This window comes from Lycium barbarum, chromosome 9, assembly GCF_019175385.1.
Source record: "Lycium barbarum isolate Lr01 chromosome 9, ASM1917538v2, whole genome shotgun sequence".
In the NCBI taxonomy this organism is placed as follows: domain Eukaryota; kingdom Viridiplantae; phylum Streptophyta; class Magnoliopsida; order Solanales; family Solanaceae; genus Lycium; species Lycium barbarum.
Genome location: NC_083345.1, coordinates 101,977,931 through 101,997,975, shown reverse-complemented (window position 1 = coordinate 101,997,975; position 20,045 = coordinate 101,977,931). Strand labels below are relative to the sequence as shown.

At 36.2% G+C, this 20,045-nt stretch overlaps 2 protein-coding genes and 1 long non-coding RNA gene across 9 annotated transcripts; 1 reads left to right on the top strand and 2 right to left on the bottom strand.

Moving 5' to 3' along the window:
• Window positions 1-4,471: 4,471 nt before the first annotated feature.
• Window positions 4,472-5,830, bottom strand: LOC132612085 (uncharacterized). The gene is made up of 3 exons (XM_060326428.1): window positions 5,591-5,830; window positions 4,949-5,143; window positions 4,472-4,867 (listed from the first exon to the last, which is right to left on the bottom strand). Exons 1-3 carry the CDS (start codon window positions 5,828-5,830, stop codon window positions 4,472-4,474), a joined length of 831 nt encoding a protein of 276 aa, XP_060182411.1.
• Window positions 5,831-6,153: 323 nt separating this feature from the next.
• LOC132612084 (uncharacterized) lies at window positions 6,154-6,594 on the bottom strand. Its single transcript, XM_060326427.1, has one exon. The coding sequence runs from the start codon at window positions 6,592-6,594 to the stop codon at window positions 6,154-6,156; it is 441 nt and encodes a 146-aa protein (XP_060182410.1).
• A 7,489-nt stretch (window positions 6,595-14,083) lies between these two features.
• Window positions 14,084-18,242, top strand: LOC132609196 (uncharacterized). 7 transcript variants are annotated; one of them, XR_009570760.1, is made up of 4 exons: window positions 14,453-14,873; window positions 14,984-15,086; window positions 15,299-16,360; window positions 16,896-18,242. It is a non-coding gene; the product is annotated as an uncharacterized LOC132609196 (long non-coding RNA). The 7 variants fall into 7 exon arrangements; XR_009570758.1 differs by having other exon boundaries at window positions 14,456-14,873; window positions 14,984-16,360; XR_009570757.1 differs by having other exon boundaries at window positions 14,456-15,086.
• Window positions 18,243-20,045: the final 1,803 nt, after the last annotated feature.

Genomic DNA, 20,045 nt, shown 5'->3' with positions numbered 1-20,045 from the left:
GGATCACCAGAACCCTTACCTCGAACTCTGGTTTAAAAAGGATTTTTCTTTGTTTGACAAAATCCTTTTAACTCAGTTTTCCTAGTTTACCAATTAATTAGGTGGCGACACTAAAAAATATAAAATTCAATTAGAGCACCAACAACCTCTTAATAGCTTTTATGCACCCGTGTAAACGTGAACCGTAACAATACGCACTACCACCTGATCATCCGGTCATATGATGATGATGATTATGCCCACAGAGGCCGATATGACACGATGGGATGCTCGTAGAGGCTTGGCAGGTGTTATATATATAGACACATACACGTACGTTATATATGCATATATACAGTAGTTATGCATATCATTGGCCCTCAGAGGCAGTTCAAATATTAAGGTTGCATTCTTTTTTTCCTATGTGCTTTTATGTCTCCTTTATCTTGCTTTCATGCCTTACATACTCAGTACATTGTCCGTACTGATGTCCCTTTTGCCTGGGGGACATTGCCTTTCATGCCCGCAGGTTCAGGTCGACAAATTGACAGCTCGCCTCAGTAGGTTGCCCTTCAGCTAATATTGGAGCACTCAACTTGCCTCAGAGTTGTTGTCGTGTTTCGATACGTATATTTTTGTTGTACATATGGGTATGGCGGGCCCCTGTTCCGACCTCATGTCATGTACTCTAGTAGAGGCTTGTGGACAGTTGTGGTGTAGTTTGATATTGTGTGGCCCCTTCAGCCTATATTTTGTTGCATAGTTGTCTATGATGGCCTTATTGGCTCGTACAATTTTGTCCAGCATGGCTATATATGTATGTCCTTTTGGGCTCGCTCCTTTTCAGTATAATTCTCTTATGATCTAGCAGGTTACCATCTGATGACCCTAGTGGTCCACCCTTGAGTAAGATTACGTTATGGAAGCATGTTTCAGTGGCGCTCGGCAGGTAGGGCCCAAGTGCCCATCATGGCCCTCCGGTTTGGGTCGTGACAAAAATTTAGTAGAATGAGGGTGTAATCAAACTTTATCACCACCTGCAGTTTCTACAACAGCCCTCTTACCACCTTTCAGAGGCGGGAGCAGTCTTTCAGCCATAAAGTACAAACCTGCAACAAGAACAACTTGTAATATGCCTGGATCCTGTGCATTAAGGCTACACGAAGATCTATCTCCCGGATTCTAGAATAAACTCATTCCCCAATAGTTCAGACAAATATACATAGATAACCTGCATTAGATCAGTCATACTCAGTAAGGGTAAACCATCACAACACAAGAATTAATAGCTTCACAAATCACAAGTCACAAGTCACAATAAAATGCCACAATGAAGGCCAATAAACCAAGTAAAAGCTAATAGAGTAAGAAGTTTCCATTAACAAAGGCAACTGGAAGATGCCATATTGCTAAAGCAAAATCTTGGGAGCTTTTGAAGCAAAAACAAAATCTAGTAAGCTTTTGGAGTGGAAATTAAGACTACACAAGGACCATGGAGTTTTACAATTTTGTACTCTATGTAATGACCCCTTTAGTCATTATAGTCTTTTCGGCATTTTTTCTCGTTCCCGAGCATTGATTAGCTCTTTTTTTTACCCGAGGAGACCGTTGGCATGCTTCTCGAGGTGTCTAGATCGGATTCGGGAAACTTTTGTGAAATATAGGCCTAGAGTGAAAAAAAGGGTGGACCCAAAGTTGACTTTTGGGTAAACAGACCTTTTTCGAAATCCAGTCTATTCTAAGAGGTCTGGATGTTCGTTTAGAACTTGTGTGTATATTTGGTTCGGTTCCCAATGCACTTGGATGCCTTTTGAAACTTGGGTTGGAAATCAGAACTAAGGCATCGGGGGTTGACTCGGTCAACAAGACCTACGTTGGGAATTCCGAGGCTACGAGCACGTTCATAGATTATTTTTGTATGGGTCTGTGTATGTGGTTTGTTAGCATATGGCCTCGGGAATAGCTCAGGATTTCGATTGAGACTTATAAAATTTGGGGAAATTCTAGTACCTGGTGCCCGGAATGGCAACACTGCTGTTGCGATGTGTTGGCCGCTGGGACAGTCATGTGCATGTTGGACAGACCGCTATGGCGGCCTGATGGTAGCAGTGCTGCTGTAGCGGAGCCACTATAGCGGCCCCATTACCGCCATGACGGTAACAGGTTCGTTATTTCATTAAGTTTGATTTAAATAATCCTTTAGACCCTCATTATTTCCCATTTCGAAATTAAAGCTTTGGCGAACAGTCCTTGAGATATTTTGGAGATATTCTTAGAGGTAAATCTTGCTTATTCCTTTACTCTTCCTTTAATGATTTCCCCTTCCCTTTAATAATCCCTTAGTGATGGAAGTTGAAAGAGGATTTTGATGAATTTTTCCTTAGGCTCATTAATGAGGAAATTGATGATGTTTATGTTATATTTTGATGAATCTAAGCTTATTAATCATATATCTTTCATTTCTAGTATTGAATTTCAGAATCAAAGAATTAGGGTTTATACCCAATTTGGGAGTTTTTGCTTGAAATAAGAAATTAGGCTAATCTTTGAGTTAAATCAGCAATTAGTAGTTGGATTATGATCGCCTAGAACTTAATTTGGCATTTTGCTTCAGAATTTTCCATTTTGCCCTTGTGGGCCCGTTTTCCCAATTTCTAGGGCTAGAATTGGCCTAATATGAATAGTAGTAATATTAGTATCATTCTTCATGATTTCTAATCTAGAATTCAATTATACTTAGACTACTTTGGTTCTGAGGTTCAGCGGAAAGACAAGGCAAAAGAGTGAGTTGTTGGTGTTGCAGTTCGGCCATCCAGGTAGGTTATGGCTTACCCTTAGTGAGACTTCGTATAGCGAAACGCATATTTAGATTATATTGTCGGAGACAACATGTGAACCTTCGGGTATGAAGTTAGGTTGGACATTGCCTTAGGTTAGGCCCTGTTGTGTGTTGGGACTAGCCACCCCGTTGTGTTGTGCTTGATTATTTTATTGTGCTGGCTTGATTCCGTGTGTTGTTGATAGATATTGAATTCTGTTGATCATCTTGATTATGATATTGTTGGCATACCACTGTTGGTATTTGTGATACGGATATATTATTGGCATACCCGCTGTGGGTATTTGTGATTCGAATATATTGTTGGCATACCCACTGTTGGTATTTGTGCTTTGGATATATCGTTGGCGTGCCCATCATTGGTAGTTGTGATATTGAGCATGATTGTAGATGTTGATACATGCATTGCACGCACTCTCATTTTCATGATACATGTTGAGATACTAATGACAATGGTAAAAGTCTTTTACTTGAGTGACGTGAGATGACCGATGTCCGATGTTCATCCCGGAATCGTTGATTGAGTGAAATAGATACTTGATAAAACGCTTTTACTTAAGTGACATGAGATGACCAATGTCCGATGATTAATTCCGGAATCATTGATTGCATGGCCGATATCCGATGTTAGTTCTGAAATTGTTGATAGTGCATGGACTCCGCGGTTCCCCAGGGTGGTGCCGGTGAGAACCCCCTTGGGAAAAGATCTAGGGTCCCATCTATCTGTTAGGCAAAGCTTCGAGATGGGTGGCACTTAAACTTCGCGAGTCACACTGAGTTGTGCTACCGAGACTTCGATATTTCTGTCCGGTGTACATGTGTACACCGCATTGGCATGGCATTGCATTGCATTCATACATTATTGCATTGCATTACATTATGACTTGATTGAGATGTTTGGTGTTGTATCGTGATGTTAAATTGCATTGGATATATTCAGACTTGGCATATTTGAGATCATATGCTTTGCGTAGGCGATGACGGATATTTGGAATTAATTACATTGTCTTGTACTTGTCAGTTTATTTTCTTATCTGCATTATTATCTGAGTTGTGTTAGCTATGCTTAGTCGGCCGATGATGCCAACTAGTACTGTTGTTTATATTGACCTGCACTTGCTGCATTTTTTTATGAATGCAGAGTATCCGGTTAGATCCACTTTTATGACGCGTGGCTGATAGTCGCTTCAGCTCTATTCTCGAGTTTCCGGGGTGAGAATGGTTGTCCGCTGCCTTGAATACTTTCCTATCTTTATGTCCTATTCTATTCAGAGACATAGGCATTTTATGTATTAGTATTCCAGATTGTGTTATTCCCTTTTTAGATGCTCTTGTGTTATTCAGACTAGACCCTGGGGGGTTATCGTCATTCCGCACTATCTACTACTTATATATATATGAGACTTACGTAATTATTCTATCTCGTTGCTTAATTTCATTCTGTTATGTATTTATTCATTGTATGGTTGAGGGTTCGCTTACCAAGGTGGGAAGTTAAGTGCCCGCACGACTTAGGAAAAATATGCCGTGACACTCTATGAGATCATATCTTGAAATGTCTTAATAATAGCATCATTAGAAATATTATCATATAACATCTTTTTCTAGATAAGACACCAAACAACCGCTAAAAAAAACATCACTCATTTGACTCTACAGGTCATTTTTGATAAACTTCATTGCTGAAAAAACTCTTTCAACGGATGCAGTGGCAACTAGCAGAAGCAAAGCACGTTTCACTAAGCGAAATACAAAAGGATAATTTGAATGCTTCTTTTTCTGAACTAATCTTTTTGAAAGATCACAAAGCCCTTTTAGATTAGAGAACCTTTCATCAACATCACGAACATCAATAATGTAACTTGCAAGTTGAATCTCAAGAGTATCCATATTGAATTCATCAAAGTCATCAGGATAAAATTTAGCCATTTTCATTATCTTTCTGATGCCAAAACTTGAAAATGAGTCAATTGGATTCAAACAAGCAATTTCATGAAGCAAATCAGTCGTCGCTTCGCCAAAACAATCTTTAGATACCAAAATGTCATGCTTGATTCAAAACAAATATACCTTAGCAATAAGAGAATTCCATCCATCATCCCTATACGCATGCAACCTTCTTTTTTCTACTTCAACAAGTAGCATGGTATTTGCCAAATATTGCTTCTTTTTTAAGCAATTATTAAGCTCATTTGAGATTCCTAAAATATCACTCATCAAATGCAACATGAATGCAACCTCATATGTTCGACAAACTTCGAGATATCCCAATGCCTTGGCTCTTTCATCTAATAGTCTTGCATCAAGAACAAGTGATTTAAGAACCTTAAGAATAGAGCCAAACATAAAGAATAAAATTGTTACAAGATTTAAAATGAGATCCTCAACGAGCATCACAAGCACTTGAAAGACCAAGCTTGTGATTCAAGCCCATACCGGTTGTGAGCTCACCCAAATCTAATGCCTCTTGAATTATTTCTTTTTGAAAATCTCGAAATTCACCCATACACTTAAAAGAAGATCTCAATACATTCAAAATATTTGAAACCAATACTACAAGTTTTCCTACTTCAATATTTATTTTGAGACCGCAACAAGAGTTAGTCGAAGTTGATGAGCAAAACAATGAATGGAATGGACCGATCTACTTTCTTGTCTAATTAACATTTTAAGTCTATTGATCTCACCTTGAATTTTGCCTGCCCCGTAATAACATTTTCCACGCATATATGATAGACTCAAGGAATGTTGAGCAAGTAAATTAACAATTACCCTCTTTAGAGATAAAACACTAGTATCTTGAACATGAACAATGTCAAGAAGTGGCTTCAACGGAAATCCATTTCTACTAATATATCGTAAGACAATAGCCATTTGCTCCTTGTGTAACACATCAAAAGACTCATGAACAAGTAAGGCAAAGTAGTCACCATTAAATTCCTCAGGAATAGCTTTAATTGTTTCTATCTTACAAGCACTCACAATATCTTTTTGAATCATTGGAGAAGTCATTTGATCATTTTGAGGAGTATGTTCCAGCACATAATCACGAATTTTATCACACTTTTTTGCACGTCATGAGAGAATTTGAATAAAATTACCCTTACTAAGTGATGATTTAGATTCATCATGACCTCGAAACGCTAATCCTTGTGTTATAAGAAGTCTTAATACATCAACTGAAGCGAACCCAATACGCATGCTTAAATTGATCAAATTGCCTTCCAAGTGCAAATTGAATAGACTGTTGTAAATGCAATAAATCTTGAAATTTCTTTTTTGAGTGGTTATGTGGGCTATTTGATAGACCAATATGTTTTCCAACTCTTCTTCTTCTACCAACTCTTAAGCCCAATAGTTGAAAATACTTCACCTCGAGCTTGATTAGTGTTATGGTCTTTAAATAGATAACAATACAAACAATAGACTGCATCTTTACTAACACTATACTCCAACCAATCATGATATACATCATCAAACCATTCAGAATTAAAACGACGCATTAATCCAGAAATATTCATTTGAGGATACTCATGTTGTAGAAACCGAGGTTGACAAGAACCATTCTGAAGGTATGCTCTTCTAATAACATCACGATGATTTGGATGATAGTCCAAGATTAGAGTTCTTTCACCCGGATCATACTTTAAAGAACTCAATTCGAATTCTTGAGAAGGATGTAGAGGTACTTTTGAATGGTTGGCATCTGCATCCTGGTTAGGTTGACTATGTGACAGCAAAGCTGATTTTGGTACTTTGGTAAAATACTTCTTCATTAAACGTTGAGACAGAATTGTAAAGTAAGAATTCTGTTAGAACTTAAAAGAATTAAACAGGTATGTAGACAAGTTAACAGCAAAATACTTAAGCTCCATATGTGGCCAGTTGTTAGATTGGTTAAAGCACATCAAGTGACAATGACAGTTCTATCAAGACAGTTTGAGAATGGGTCAAATTAGGTTAACGATGACTTTGTTTGTCACTTTAATTAGGGCTAATCTTCAAAAGAAAATTGAACAGTGATATGTAGGATTTGTTTGTCTTTCTTTAACATAAAGATTTCACTATTTTAAACCTCCTTCCCCTTTTCCCTCCCCCCCCCCCCCAAAAAAAAAAAGAGAAAGTGTTTATTTTTTGTCTTTCATTCCTAGAACTGCCAGAAGAGAATATACAAATTAGCTAACCTATTTTACTTCATAAATACCTTATAAAGTTATACCTAATACAGTAGCAATTAACAAATATATAAAATTCTGGAAAAATAGAAAAAGAAAGGAGTAAGCGTGTCACGACCCAACCAGAGGGCCATGACGGGCACCCAGAGCTAACCTACTGAGTACCTCTAACCTACACCTCATAATCAAATTCAGGTGGGCTATAAGCTAGCGCATATGCATCATACTCTGTAAGGACATGTATCACAAAATAATGGCACGTCTTCATGTAATCATCAACAACCATGCCCATAAACATAAGCCAAAAAGACTGTCTCAATATACTGCACATCAATACATATTATTAAGACTACGGAATATCTAGATACATGCACCGTCTACGAGCCTCTAAATAGAATACATGAATCCATAAGGACGGGGCAGGACTCTGGCATACCCAAGTGTACATACAAAAAAGTAGTACCAATAAGCTGCAACTCCAGGACAATTGGAGCCTTTCTGATACTCCGCTGATAAAGCTCCTAAGAATCGGGTTTGTCTACCTGCGGGCATGAACGCAGCGTCTACAAGAAAAGATGTCAGTACGAATAATTTACCGAGTATGTAAGGTATGAATAACAAGATAACAAGAATATTGGAACACCTGAGATAAAGATAACTTGTACATCTGATTTCCTCTTAAAGCGGATACCCAACAGGCTATCTTTAACTTTTTAAATCTTTAAATTTTTAAATCAACAATTTAAATATATACAAGTAAACTGCCCGACCATATAGGCACGGTGTTGTCATCATTAGCCCGCGTTCGGGGCGTAAGCTGCCCACTGCAGTGGTGTGTCCGCCCAGCCGCCTATAGGACGGCGTGGTGTTATACTACCTGGCCATGTAGGCACGATATTATTAAAATACATACATATTTACAAAGCATGCATGGGAGCCCAATTAAAAGCTACAACTCTATCGGAGTGACGTAAGGTCGGTAACCTCCGATTTATATTATGGAATAATCATCATCGCTATATCTCACCTTGAAGGAACAATTATTATAATGTGAGATCAACAACAATGAATAAAATCGAGGAAATCATGAAATAAGCTCGATCATCTCATAATAGCATTAAAATCATAAGCTTTGATATTTTTAGAATTAAAATCATCATCAACATGGTCATCATAGAAAATATCTCATCTTTAACATCATAAGAAGCCTCTAAGAATCATAAACTTCTAGCTTCTAGAAGTAAGAAGGTTATGGAAAATATGTATGGAATCATAACATAGGAATCATACCTTTTGAAAGAAAGGGACTAGCCTTAACATACCTTTTCGGTCGCCTTAACTTTAACTACCTAACTCTTGTCCTCCTAAGCTCATAAATCTACATTCAAGAGAGTTCATGTTATTGTTAGGCTTATCATCATATGCTTATCTTAAGCCTTCAAATTAAACCCCTTTAGAACCTGTCAAAATTCGGGCAGCATCTCCCCTGTTTATACTACATCCCAAAGATTACTAAGGGTCATCAAACATCCCAACAAAAACAACAACAATCAACAATGGCAACAACTACAATATAATCCAATATAACCCTCTTCGATTACTTTAAGAATTATATTGAGCGGCAAACTCGTTTAACGAATAACAAACGTCATTCAACCCTAACGCTCCTTTCATAATTCAGCCTACGCCCTTCATAACAATATATATATACCATATCATACTTAGCTCAAAATATCCTTAAATGTATTCCAAAACAATTTATACTCCTACGCCTCATCCTTTACTTTCTATTCATAGATTTCATATATTTTCTTCTCCATTTTTCCCACTAACACATGAATAATCCCAATAATCGTAGTGATCATATATTCAAGTTATAATCCACAATTTACAACCATTAGAAGTCATATTTAAACATTCAAAATAGCCCCTACAAAACAGTGACTTAACTTAACTTATTTCGATGTAGTCTTGCGGTGTTTACCCTCAAACAACTTTATCAACATCAATTTAAGCCAACACGCGACCAAAGGGGTGTTATACATACCTTAAGCAGTGCATACAACCCAAGAATCACAGCTAGATCAGTTCAACTTCACCCTCAATCACTAGACAACACCATAGGTTTGATACTCTTGTAGTTTCTAACTTTCTTGATGGAAGATTTGGTTGGTTCCACTTGATTTGGGCTAAAATTTCGTGGGTGGAAGTTGGGAAAATATTCTAGAGGGTTGGGGAATGTTTTAGAGGTGTTGGATGAAAAAAAATAAGGGTTCTACTCTGTCAGCCTAACTTGTAACGTCCATAATTCTCTACTCCAATATCATATTGATGAGCGGTTTGTTGCGTTGAAAATTAGACTCGATGAAATTCATTTTAGGCTTTTGAAACACCTTAAAACTCCTAATGTACTAGGAGATATACCCTTCCAAATTTGACTAAAAATCTGCCCAAAATTCTGCTAACTTTTTTAAAATTTTGGACAAAATTATTTTCTTCGATTTGCTTGGTCTCGGAACCTTTAGGCACTTGCTTAATACTTGTTAAGAGTATTCATTAACCTTATAAGGGTTCCATGACCTCTACGAGCTTACTTTAGTTTACTTGCAACACAAATGACGCGAATTGTTTTGAGGTGTAACAAAGCGCAACTTACCGAGGAAACCATGAACAGAGACAACCGACGACAAACAAAAGGCAATGGACGATGGAAACGATCAACAAGGGAGGGAACAGATCCAAAAAAAAACTGATCATAAGAGAGAAAAAACTGAGCGTAAGAGAGAGGGAAATTGGGGACATTAAGCGTAAGAGAGGGAAACTTAATGTAGAGAGCGTCTTGTTTATTAGTTGACTTTGAAATTGGGGATTTAATTCAAATCCCAATCAGATCTGTTCCCTTTTCAAACGATGTCATTTTGTTTTGTTAAAATGAATTAAAGGCTTGAAACCAAAAAGTTGAGAAAAAGTTGGAAGCAGAGGCTCGAACCCGCACGCCCCCTTTACCGCTGAACTAAGTCTTTAATTTGTGCTGAGGAGATTCAGCATTTAGTATATGTACAAAAAATAAAATTTTTACTCTACATAAGTAGTGTGATTTTTCGACCGAGGGGTTCGGATGGTCTTATATAGATCCGCCCAGGCTGCTCATTCAAAAAGACAAAAAGTCACATGTAAAAGTTGAAGAATTTTAGTAAATCTAGAAATTTAAGTATTCTTTGAACTTAACGGGGTTGATCACATTCAAACCTTTGATTCTTCGTAAAAAAGAACTTTTACAAAACTCTCTCTGTCTTATTTTAACTATCATTTTACCTTACAAATTTGTCTCAAAATAAATGTAACTTTAAAAATTCAAAATTAAAATTGATAATTGTTTCCCGCTATACCCATGACATTAAAGCAATAGGCCTTTTTCATATTGCTTAATTATCAAAAAAATCGGAAATAAGATTGGCTAAGTAAACTACAGGGATGTCAATTGGAACATCGAGAGGTGAGCCTTGACCCACTAAAATTTTAACCCGCTCTATTCTGCCTCGTTTATCTTTTCCTCATGATTTTGTCTTTCCCTTCCCTGTCCCGCCTAAACCCGCCCCACCCTGCCAAGTTTAAGTTTTTACTCTTTGATCTACTTTTTTTATTTATCTTTCTGTAACGTCCAGCCTAGTTGTTATTGGACCTTTCGCTTCTTGTGTATAAAAACCCTGGGTATTATCATAAATCTAGTCACTGGGGGAGTTTTAAGTGCACTATTTGCTCGTAATTGACTAGATGAGAGTTTAAAAGTTGTGGGCTTCAGGGTGGGTTCCTTCATTGCAACGGGTGAACCACCGCTATAGCGGTCTCACTGTAGCAGACAAGTGATCCGCTACAGCGGTGTACGCGGACCAGAACCTTTGTTTAATGACTTTATTTTGGGATTTTAAAACTTTTATCCACAAAACCCTTTTCTAAGCTGCCATTAGGGTATTCCCAGAGTAAACCACTTAGTGACATGGGAAAGGTGACTCTCCAAACATCCTTCGGGTTATCTTCCTTAAAGATTTTCCTATCACAAATTCCGGATCCAAGACGGGACGGTGGATATTCCATGAACTTTCATGATAGCTGCTAGGCAACGAGGTAGGTTATGGTTTACTTGAGTTAGAATTTAATTAGTAAATCATATATATGTTATAGAATTGATGGGATAAAGCACGATTAGGTTCTCGGACACAGAGTTCGGATGGAAGTTGTTAGGATTAAGATGAATGTTGATTCCTGTGGGCCTCGTGCCATTAAGTAAATAGGTGAAACCAGATGCGTAGTCGATATAAAGAAAGGGAAGTGATTAGTAATTATGGTTGGTTATTAATCTAGTGAAAGGGTGGGTATGTGCAAGTACCACGTTGGCCAAAATAGATTCTTGTTATAACATGCGTGTGGGTGACCTGTTCCTGAAATTGTAGGTGTCCCCATTAAGCATTCTTGTTGTCGTTATTCTATGCACTGAGCATGCGGGAATTGTCATTACATACTTCCTTTGTGGATTTCAGAGTGAGTCTTTATTCATCTTATTGATAGAGTCGAGTCTGAGTCTGGGCATGGTTGCTGCTTGATATTGTATGTTCTTAATGTATGCATCTACGTAGAGTATCCCCAAGTGTTAAGAAGGTGATTTCTTAAGTTCTGTTATGGTTCATGGTAGGGTACCATATCTTTGATTTTGATATGATTCATATTCTATGACTGATTTATTCATGCGATGCACCGATAAGAAAAGATAAATAAAGTGTGTATATATACCCTTCCTGTTGACTTGGAGTAATCCCTTATTCATGATTGTTGATGAATTGATTTTTGAGTCATGATATGACTTATGATATGGTGACTTGTGTTCCCTGATATTGATTCTTGATTGTTCACATTCCTTATTGATTGTAGAACGAAAATACATTGTGATGAGAAAGATATATAAATATGTAAAGGCACATTTGACGGGGGTGAGGTTGTGACCTAAGTTTCAGGCTTGTGATCTGAGGTAAGATTCTGAAGCAAGGGTACATGGACACTATGGGTCCTCTGCAGGTCATGGCTAATGGGTCAAACATTACCATTTAGCATGTGTGTACGGATATGACACTAACATTGACTGTATTATACTTGTGTGTTCATATTTTGTGATTGTGGCAAGGCTGATCTCGATTGGATGGCATATAGTTATAGTTATTCTGGTAAGTGCAATTGATCTTCTCTTGATTGTGAGAATGAAGAGTTTACAATTAACCTCAGAAACCGTTCATAAATAAAGTAAGGTGAGTTGAGTTGACCCTATTAGCGTGGCTATAAGTGTTTGGAAAATTATATGAAATTGTAATCATTGACCGCATGGACTTACCATTCTTATTTGATACTTGATAAGTGGTTTGGGTCTGGTGTCCATTATGGGACATGGATTGGATGAGTCCAATCGTTAAATTCCAAAGTATGATAAAGTAAGGGAATTATGATAAGAACTGGTGGTCCCACTGAGTGTCGGTTGATAGGGACGTTGAGTTCCATCCGGTACTATTAATATGGTTAAATTGGCTAAGGAGTCCTTCTAGATAATGATCATTGTTAACTGTTGGTCTTTACTCTTAGAGTTGTTTGGCCTGGTAATGAGTTAGGAGCTTGGTAAGTCAACACGGTTTAATTCTAAAGAGGTGTTACGATTGCACTCGTCTGTTTATTTTGTTGATCTTGTATCGTGTTGCATGAACTAATCTTTGTCGACCTATGATACTTATCAGTACATGTGGTGTACTGATACTACTCTTGCTATATCCTTTTTGGGTGTAGGTGTGTTTCAGGTGTTGCTTAAAGGTTTCTCTAATTGCGGTGGCAGATATCTTACTTCAGCTTCTGTACATCTCACTTCGAAGGCGGAAGATGTGTCTTCTTAATTATGTTATCTCTCAGTAATTTAGAAGCTCTTGTACCGGTTTAGACTAGATCCTTGGGAAAGTGAAACTGTTTTAAAATAAGTAAAGAATGCCCTTGTAATGTTTACTTTATTTTCTGTTGTTGATTGTATTTGTTTCAAAACAGCATTACGAAGGGGTTGGGTTGGTAAGGGTTTCCCTATTAGATAGTAATTTGGTAGGTGTCGCACGATCCGTAATTCGGGTCGTGACACTTTCTATGCTTAATGAATTTTTTATTTCTCGTATACACCCCTACATATGACCAAAGTTATTATGCTCTGAATGAAGAAATATGGAGGAAATATTATACTCCTTTTGGTTAAGTAAGAACAATTTCTTTCTCATCTAGTTCAAAGCCCAACCCAAGAGTGAGTCAAACTTATAATTGAAATCGGAACGATGTTATACATTATAAAGGATGTAAACAGCAGAACAGATTGACAAAAACATGCACCACAACAATCATTATATAGATATGTATTAAATAAGTCTTTAGATCAATATGATAATCATAATGTCTACTATATATTCTCTTTTATGCTATAAAAGCGAGTTCAAGCTCCTCAACATGTCTGTGTCACCATAAGGGCAATTTGGGAATTAAATATAATTGTTGCTAAGGAGTTTTGTAAAGCGACGCATCAAAATTTGTACTTTTTTGTCAATTGACTGAAAAATCACTGTTTTCACCAATTTTACCACCGTGCCTACTTTTTTAAATTTTTGTTGTCTGAGAGCCTGTTTGGATGAGCTTAAAATAAGCAGTTTATAAGTCAAAATAAATAAATTAGGATAGGCTAACTTATTTTTTTTGACTTATAAACTGTTTTCAGCCTATAAGCTGTTTTAGATAAGCTAAACCAAACGGGCCCAATTATTTTTTTGGGTTTATTTTATGCACAAAATGACTTTAAGCTGGCCAGCCAAACACTCAAAAAAATTGGAACAGCTTATAAGCAACTTATAAGCCAATCCAAACGGGCTCTTAATGAGTGGCTCCCTCCTGCAGTTCTACTTTTGGAGGTTATGTCTTGCCCTTTCTTTTTCATCTTATTTGCTTTAGCTTCCCTCTCCATAAGACATCTTTACATGCGCTTTCAATGTTAAAACTGATAAGTATTCGACGTGAGAAATGACGTGCAATTACAAGTCTGGCGTCAAGCTATCTTATAAATTATCCTTCCTTTTTCCCACTGGATATAGAAACAATCCAGCAATGTTAAATTTTCATTCCCCCAGCATCCTTGATCTAAATTTAGTGTAAATTTTCATAATAAATAACTTCAGAATTACATTTAAAAGATAAAAAAAAAATGTGAGGAATTTTTTAAAATATATTAGCATCCTTGCTCTAAATTTAGTGCAAATTTTTATAACTTCATAATTACATTTAAAAGATAAAAAAAATGTGAGGAATTTATATCCTATTAGAAGTCGAAACTAGGGCAAAAAATATTGAGGTTCCTAAAAAATATTAGGATATCATGCACAATCCACAAGCAACCTAACTGATAAGGCAAAAGAACCACATAGGCTAAGCATCGGCTACTCAAGAATTTTGTACTGGTTCAACAATTATAGAATTACATTTGAAAGCTTAAAAACAATTCTAATCCTTCACAAATTTGCAGCAACCTTATATTTCATCTACTCATATATAAGTTTACTTGGGAGTAACAATATCTAATGCGTAATATTTTCATATATTTACCATATGAAAGATTTTTAAATGTCTTAGATCTTTGCTATATTTTTCTCATAATTTTGTCTATTAGTATTTACTATTTTAGTAAGTAATGTTGAATTATAAATTACATTTAATGAAAGATTTAAAGTTATTTCATATAGATGATGAAAATCCTGCCTCCGGTCGTACTATACTATAAGTGGGGATAAGCAGGCAGGTGAGGGTCAACATGTGTGCATCACCAGGTACAGGCATACACCTCTATGATTTTTCCAGTATTGACATCTCATCCAAATATTACAAGATGGAAAACACCGCTTCGTAATTTCTAAGCATCGCTTTGAAATTTCCAAAGTTATCAGCTATTCTCTTGTGAAGGAGAGCTGTAAACTTTTCTAGGGCCCATGCTGTTTCGAATTGGACGCTCAGTTTAGGTGCGTTGCCTGTAGAGTTATTAGGTAAGGTTTTTTCCCTGTTTCCCCTTTCCTCTTCCATGTTTATCACTGTTATTTAGATTTTAAGATTGTGTTGAGTTTTAATTTGAAGATTGTTTTCTTCTTTAGCTTACTTTTGCCTAAGTTTTTTAAGCTAATTGGTGATTAATTGTTACATCTCTGTTCTTCGTGGTTTATTCTTCACTTTAAAGTGTTATAATTCTTTCAAGGTGCAGTTAGAATGGTTTTGTGTTCGTCAACTGCATTCGAACTGGAGTTATATACTTCCCCTTTTCCAACAAAGTGACTGCACATCCAACCTGCTGAAGGTTTATGTATGATCAGATGCCTATTTCCTCTTCTTTGGGCAACAATTATGTGATGTCATATGTACATCACATTGTTCTGTGATCAGGGGTGACTTTGTTTCCTGCATATGTCACCTGAACCTTGGGTAGCAAAGGTGTTCGATAATAATTCTGGCTCATTTTATTTGGAATAAGCAAGTCCTCCAATTTTATTTAACCTTGTTGTTGGGAGAGTTTCGAATTTCTTCTTTTTTATAGGCTTGCGAGCGGGATGCTCTGCCTAACATTTTGAACTGGCTGCAGCATAATATACTATTCAGTCAAGATATCCATCTTCTGAATGGCTCATTTTACTGCAAGTATCTTGCTTAGCTGCATCGCTTGACATACAGGTATAGGAATTTTACTGTGACTTGAATTGGTACTATCACGGTTCTGCTTCCTTTTTTGCGGAGTCCATTTTTGGTGTGCAATGAAGGCCTGAATATGTTCTTTCTGTAATAGAATACTATATACTGGAACATTAGAAAAAGATAATGTTATTTTACTGTGACTTGAATTGGTACCATCATTTAGAATTTTTCAAAGTTCAAGTGCTTGAAACCATTTTCAAATAATGTATGTACACATTCAGTTTTAACTTAGCCTTATAAATTACAAAACAGAAATGACCGCAGAACTGACCAAACTCTTGAATTTTTTTTGGTTACAGGATATACGATTTCTCACAATTTTATTAACAATTTTGATCTTTCCAATTACTTCTTGCAAGAATGCGGATAGTGCTAGCAATGCTCCCATTCCGATTCATCGACCAATCACAAGATCTAACTCTAATTCTTGGTTGAGAAATTCTTATTATCAAATACTTATCATCTGGTCTGCCTTCTTTTATAATAGTATGGAGCATTCTTCCTCCTCCATGAATTATGCTGTGCAAATGGCTAACAGGCAGCAACAATCAACAATCAAGATAAATTTTTGGACAAGGTTTGTCTTCAGCTACATTCCATTTGAGATGTTTATGCTATTATCTTCAACAGGTAACAAATCCACCTGTTTTCAATAAAATTTATTGGTAATTGACTTTTAAGTAATCTGACAATGTAAAACTCATTATACTATTATTATGTGTCGTTTGGTCTATATGTTATGCAGAGATTATAACGCAAAAATTATAATATTAAAGTATCAATTTAGGTATGCTGTCCAATTTTTAATTTTGTTGTTTACACTAAGGATGTATTCTACCCAAAATAGAGATGTACAGGAGGAAATTACATGGTTTGCCCTTCAAATGGGATGGTCTTTAATTTTTACTCTTCACAATTCAATTTATGTCTAGCTGGACATAAGTTCTTTAAGGGAATCCGTTAAAACTACATTAGCCTTGGTTATAGAGGAGTATTTTCTGTTATCCTAAGAACTGAAGGATACAAGGATGTGATGTCTTAGATTTAGAGGGTTAATTGATGCTCATTTGATTTGATTTTTGCTTGCTTAATAATTAGCCAAATGTATGCAGGGTCTTGAATGTTCAAGTAGGAGAGACATCAAGACTAGCTTGGCTCGGTGTGGAGGTGGATCCACTGGCTCATTCAGATGATGTCTTGAAGACTTATAGTAGACCTACTGAGGGTCTTAATCAGCCTTCTTCAAAATGGCCGGATCCAAGAATACCATAGTTTCCGATCTTGGGCTTCTTGGGATCAAACAGGGTCAGACCGACTCAGCTTCTGAGGGGGAAACACCAGCTCCTAAGCTCGGAGAAAAATAATAGTCAGGAAAAAGGTAACAAGTGGAATCTAGGTGGTTGACGAACTACCCACCATCACTGTTCAATTTTGCTGCTTGAGAATTTAATAAGCATTTGATTGAATCACAAAATGAAGACAGCTTAAATGCAAGTCTAATCCCGAGCATTGCCATGTCCAGCACAGCAGAAGGTGATTAACTGTACTAGGATGCTGGGGAGGCTCTCTTCTCAAATTTTTACCTCAATTCATTTCCGAATCTTCATGAATCATGAGACGTGAGATTATTGGCTAGCTGAAATATTTCAGGCTGAACTTTTAAAATGAATTCCATAGTTAGGAGTTAGGTTTATTGCTGCATTCCTTTATTGTCATGCTTTTAGAACTTGTATTTAAATTTTCATAAAAATTATGATTTCATTGAAAGGAAAATGTAGGGACCCTGCTAGATTTGAAAGAGATCCTATGTAAGAGCCCTATTTTTCAAAACACAAATGTTAATGTGTCGGTATGTAGGTTGTACTATCACAATGGAACGGAGGCTTACTATCGAAGCAGTAACGCTGTTAACTACAGAGTGGATGTGCAAAGTTCGGTAGTGGAGAAATTCCACCAAACAGAAAGCAAAGACCAGTCCGTTCATTTCCAACAATAATTGTACAAGATGAAATTATCTGCTTGGGTTAAAAACGGGACAGACTTACTTTACTTACGTCCTTCAAGATTACTCTGATTGAAAATGTTTATGGGGCTTAAAGCTTCTAACATGTTGCAGTACGAAGCTACTTCCCCTGATTTGGAATGCTGAGCTACTTCCCCTGATTTGGAATGCTGAGCTTGTAACGGATGATGATATTGTGTAAATAAAGCACCATTCCCCTGTGAAGGCTGAGTCTTTTGCTGGATAATTGCTATGCATATGCTGACAGCATAACATTTTCCTAATTTGCGTGCTTGCTGAAGTAGAAAAAAAAGCATTGACAAGTTGGGTACTATGCTGGAATTGCTTCAGCTGATTTATCAGGTCAAAGTGCTTCGACTTTTTTGAATTTGTTGACTCATGTACTTCTTCTAACACTGCTGAGATATTCATTAACCAAAATCACTGTTATTACTTATTCTGAACCTCACTATTCATTTTGCCTTGCATTTTTTTGAAAGCGATCAGTCATTGCGTTAACTTGATTTTAGTAATGAGTACTATTTTTGTATTAATATATTTACGTCTAAATGTCAACTTCTTTTCTAGAAATCCTTATTTTCTCTATTGAAAGTAAGATTGGATTGGTGAGGTTCAAAAAAAGATACGTCTGTATTCTCTAAATGCTGAGATTGCAAGCATTTAGAGATTTTGGACATTGAATACATGATCTTCAAGAGAAGAGGAGTTGGATGTTCGAATGAGAAAAGACTAACTTACGGATTCCCCATTCCAAAATCCAATATTACCCATTAAACAGTTCAAAACCCCACACAATCTTATTTCAACACAGAGTAATCAAAACTCCTCAAAATGCATCACACCATTCGCACCAATACTAATTGGTAATTAATATGCCCCTGCATGGTCGCAACGCACCCTTCAAGTTCTCTGAAATATAAAATACCGATAGGATCTCAATTGAAGCACAAAATAAAAATTAAATATTAAGCACGGGCGATTCCCCACTAGTAGTGTTCATGAAAAGCCAAGCCCTGTAAATTACCACCGAGAAAACTGCACTTTAACTTGGCTCGATATCTGCCTTGCCTCGTCATGTATTTTCAAAAATAAAATTTGTCCTGCACGCCCTGCCCAGCCCGTTTAATCTCCTACCATGACTCATTAAGGGTGTGCCCTACCCCAATTGTCATCTCCGGTAAATTATATCTTAATATTCTCTATGTTTCAATTTATGTGAACCTATTTCCTTTTTAGTCCGTATCAAAATGAATGACATTTTTTTTAATTTGAAAATAAATTCACTTTATGAAATGATTTACAGCCACACAAATATTTAAGACTTATTTTGAACTATAAGTTTCAAAAGTCTACTCTTTCTTAAATGTCGTGTCCAGTTAAATGAGTTCACATAAATTAAAATGAAAGGAGTATTTATTTTTCTTGTATATGTTGGTTATCTTAACGGACGTGTGAAAAGAACTAAAGTGATAATTAAAATGAGACGGGAGTATTAAATAGTAATAATAAATGGTCCTAAATAATAAGCCCACTGACACACATGCGTGGATGGTCCATCGATCATCACTGTTAATAGGGATTATCACGGGTTATTAGTTAGCCGTGTGTTTGTGTGATATAAGTGGGGACGAAAAGTTTTTGTACAATGTACGTGTGTCGTTTTACACCTCCTCTTGTAAGAGTCCATTTGGATTGTCTTATAAGTTGATCAAATAAGTTTATAAGTCATTTTTTAATTTATTTGGGTGTTTGATAAAATAAAAAATAATTTAAATTAAGTTAAATAATACTTTAAATAAATTAAAACTAAGAAGTTACTCAATTTTAACTTATTTTTTTGACTTAAAAGTCATTTTAATTTGATCAATAATTTTATCTTTTTAATTTCAATATTATCCTTATATTTAGAAATTCTTTAAACGTTTTATTCAAATTCGTAACTATTTATTTATAAAATAACTTTTAATATTTAAAAAATAATTTAAATACTTATACTTAAAAATCACTTTTTTTCAGCTAATCTAAGGCTGCCAAGTGATGGTTTCTTATTCAAAGAGCGTCTATTTATCAACAACTATAGTACTGCTGTATTTAAAACGTTGGTTTTACTTTTTCTTAATACCATCCTTAATTAGTGGACCCACCCACCCCCAGTATCCAAAAAACCATCTTAATTAGTGGACCCACCCACCCAAGTTTCCAAGAAAACCATCTTGTATATATATTCATTCAATTTGCT

What these genes read in the sequence shown, in the direction of transcription:
- LOC132612085 (XM_060326428.1), bottom strand. Translation starts at nt 5,830, where the DNA reads ATGACTTCTCCAATGATTCAAAAAGATATTGTGAGTGCTTGTAAGATA. An exon ending in GTGTTTTATCTCTAAAGAGG is followed by an intron (nt 5,144 to 5,590) that starts GTAATTGTTAAT and finishes TCTATTCTTAAG; the next exon opens with GTTCTTAAATCACTTGTTCT. An exon ending in ATACCATGCTACTTGTTGAA is followed by an intron (nt 4,868 to 4,948) that starts GTAGAAAAAAGA and finishes TTTTGAATCAAG; the next exon opens with CATGACATTTTGGTATCTAA.
- LOC132612084 (XM_060326427.1), bottom strand. Translation starts at nt 6,594, where the DNA reads ATGAAGAAGTATTTTACCAAAGTACCAAAATCAGCTTTGCTGTCACAT.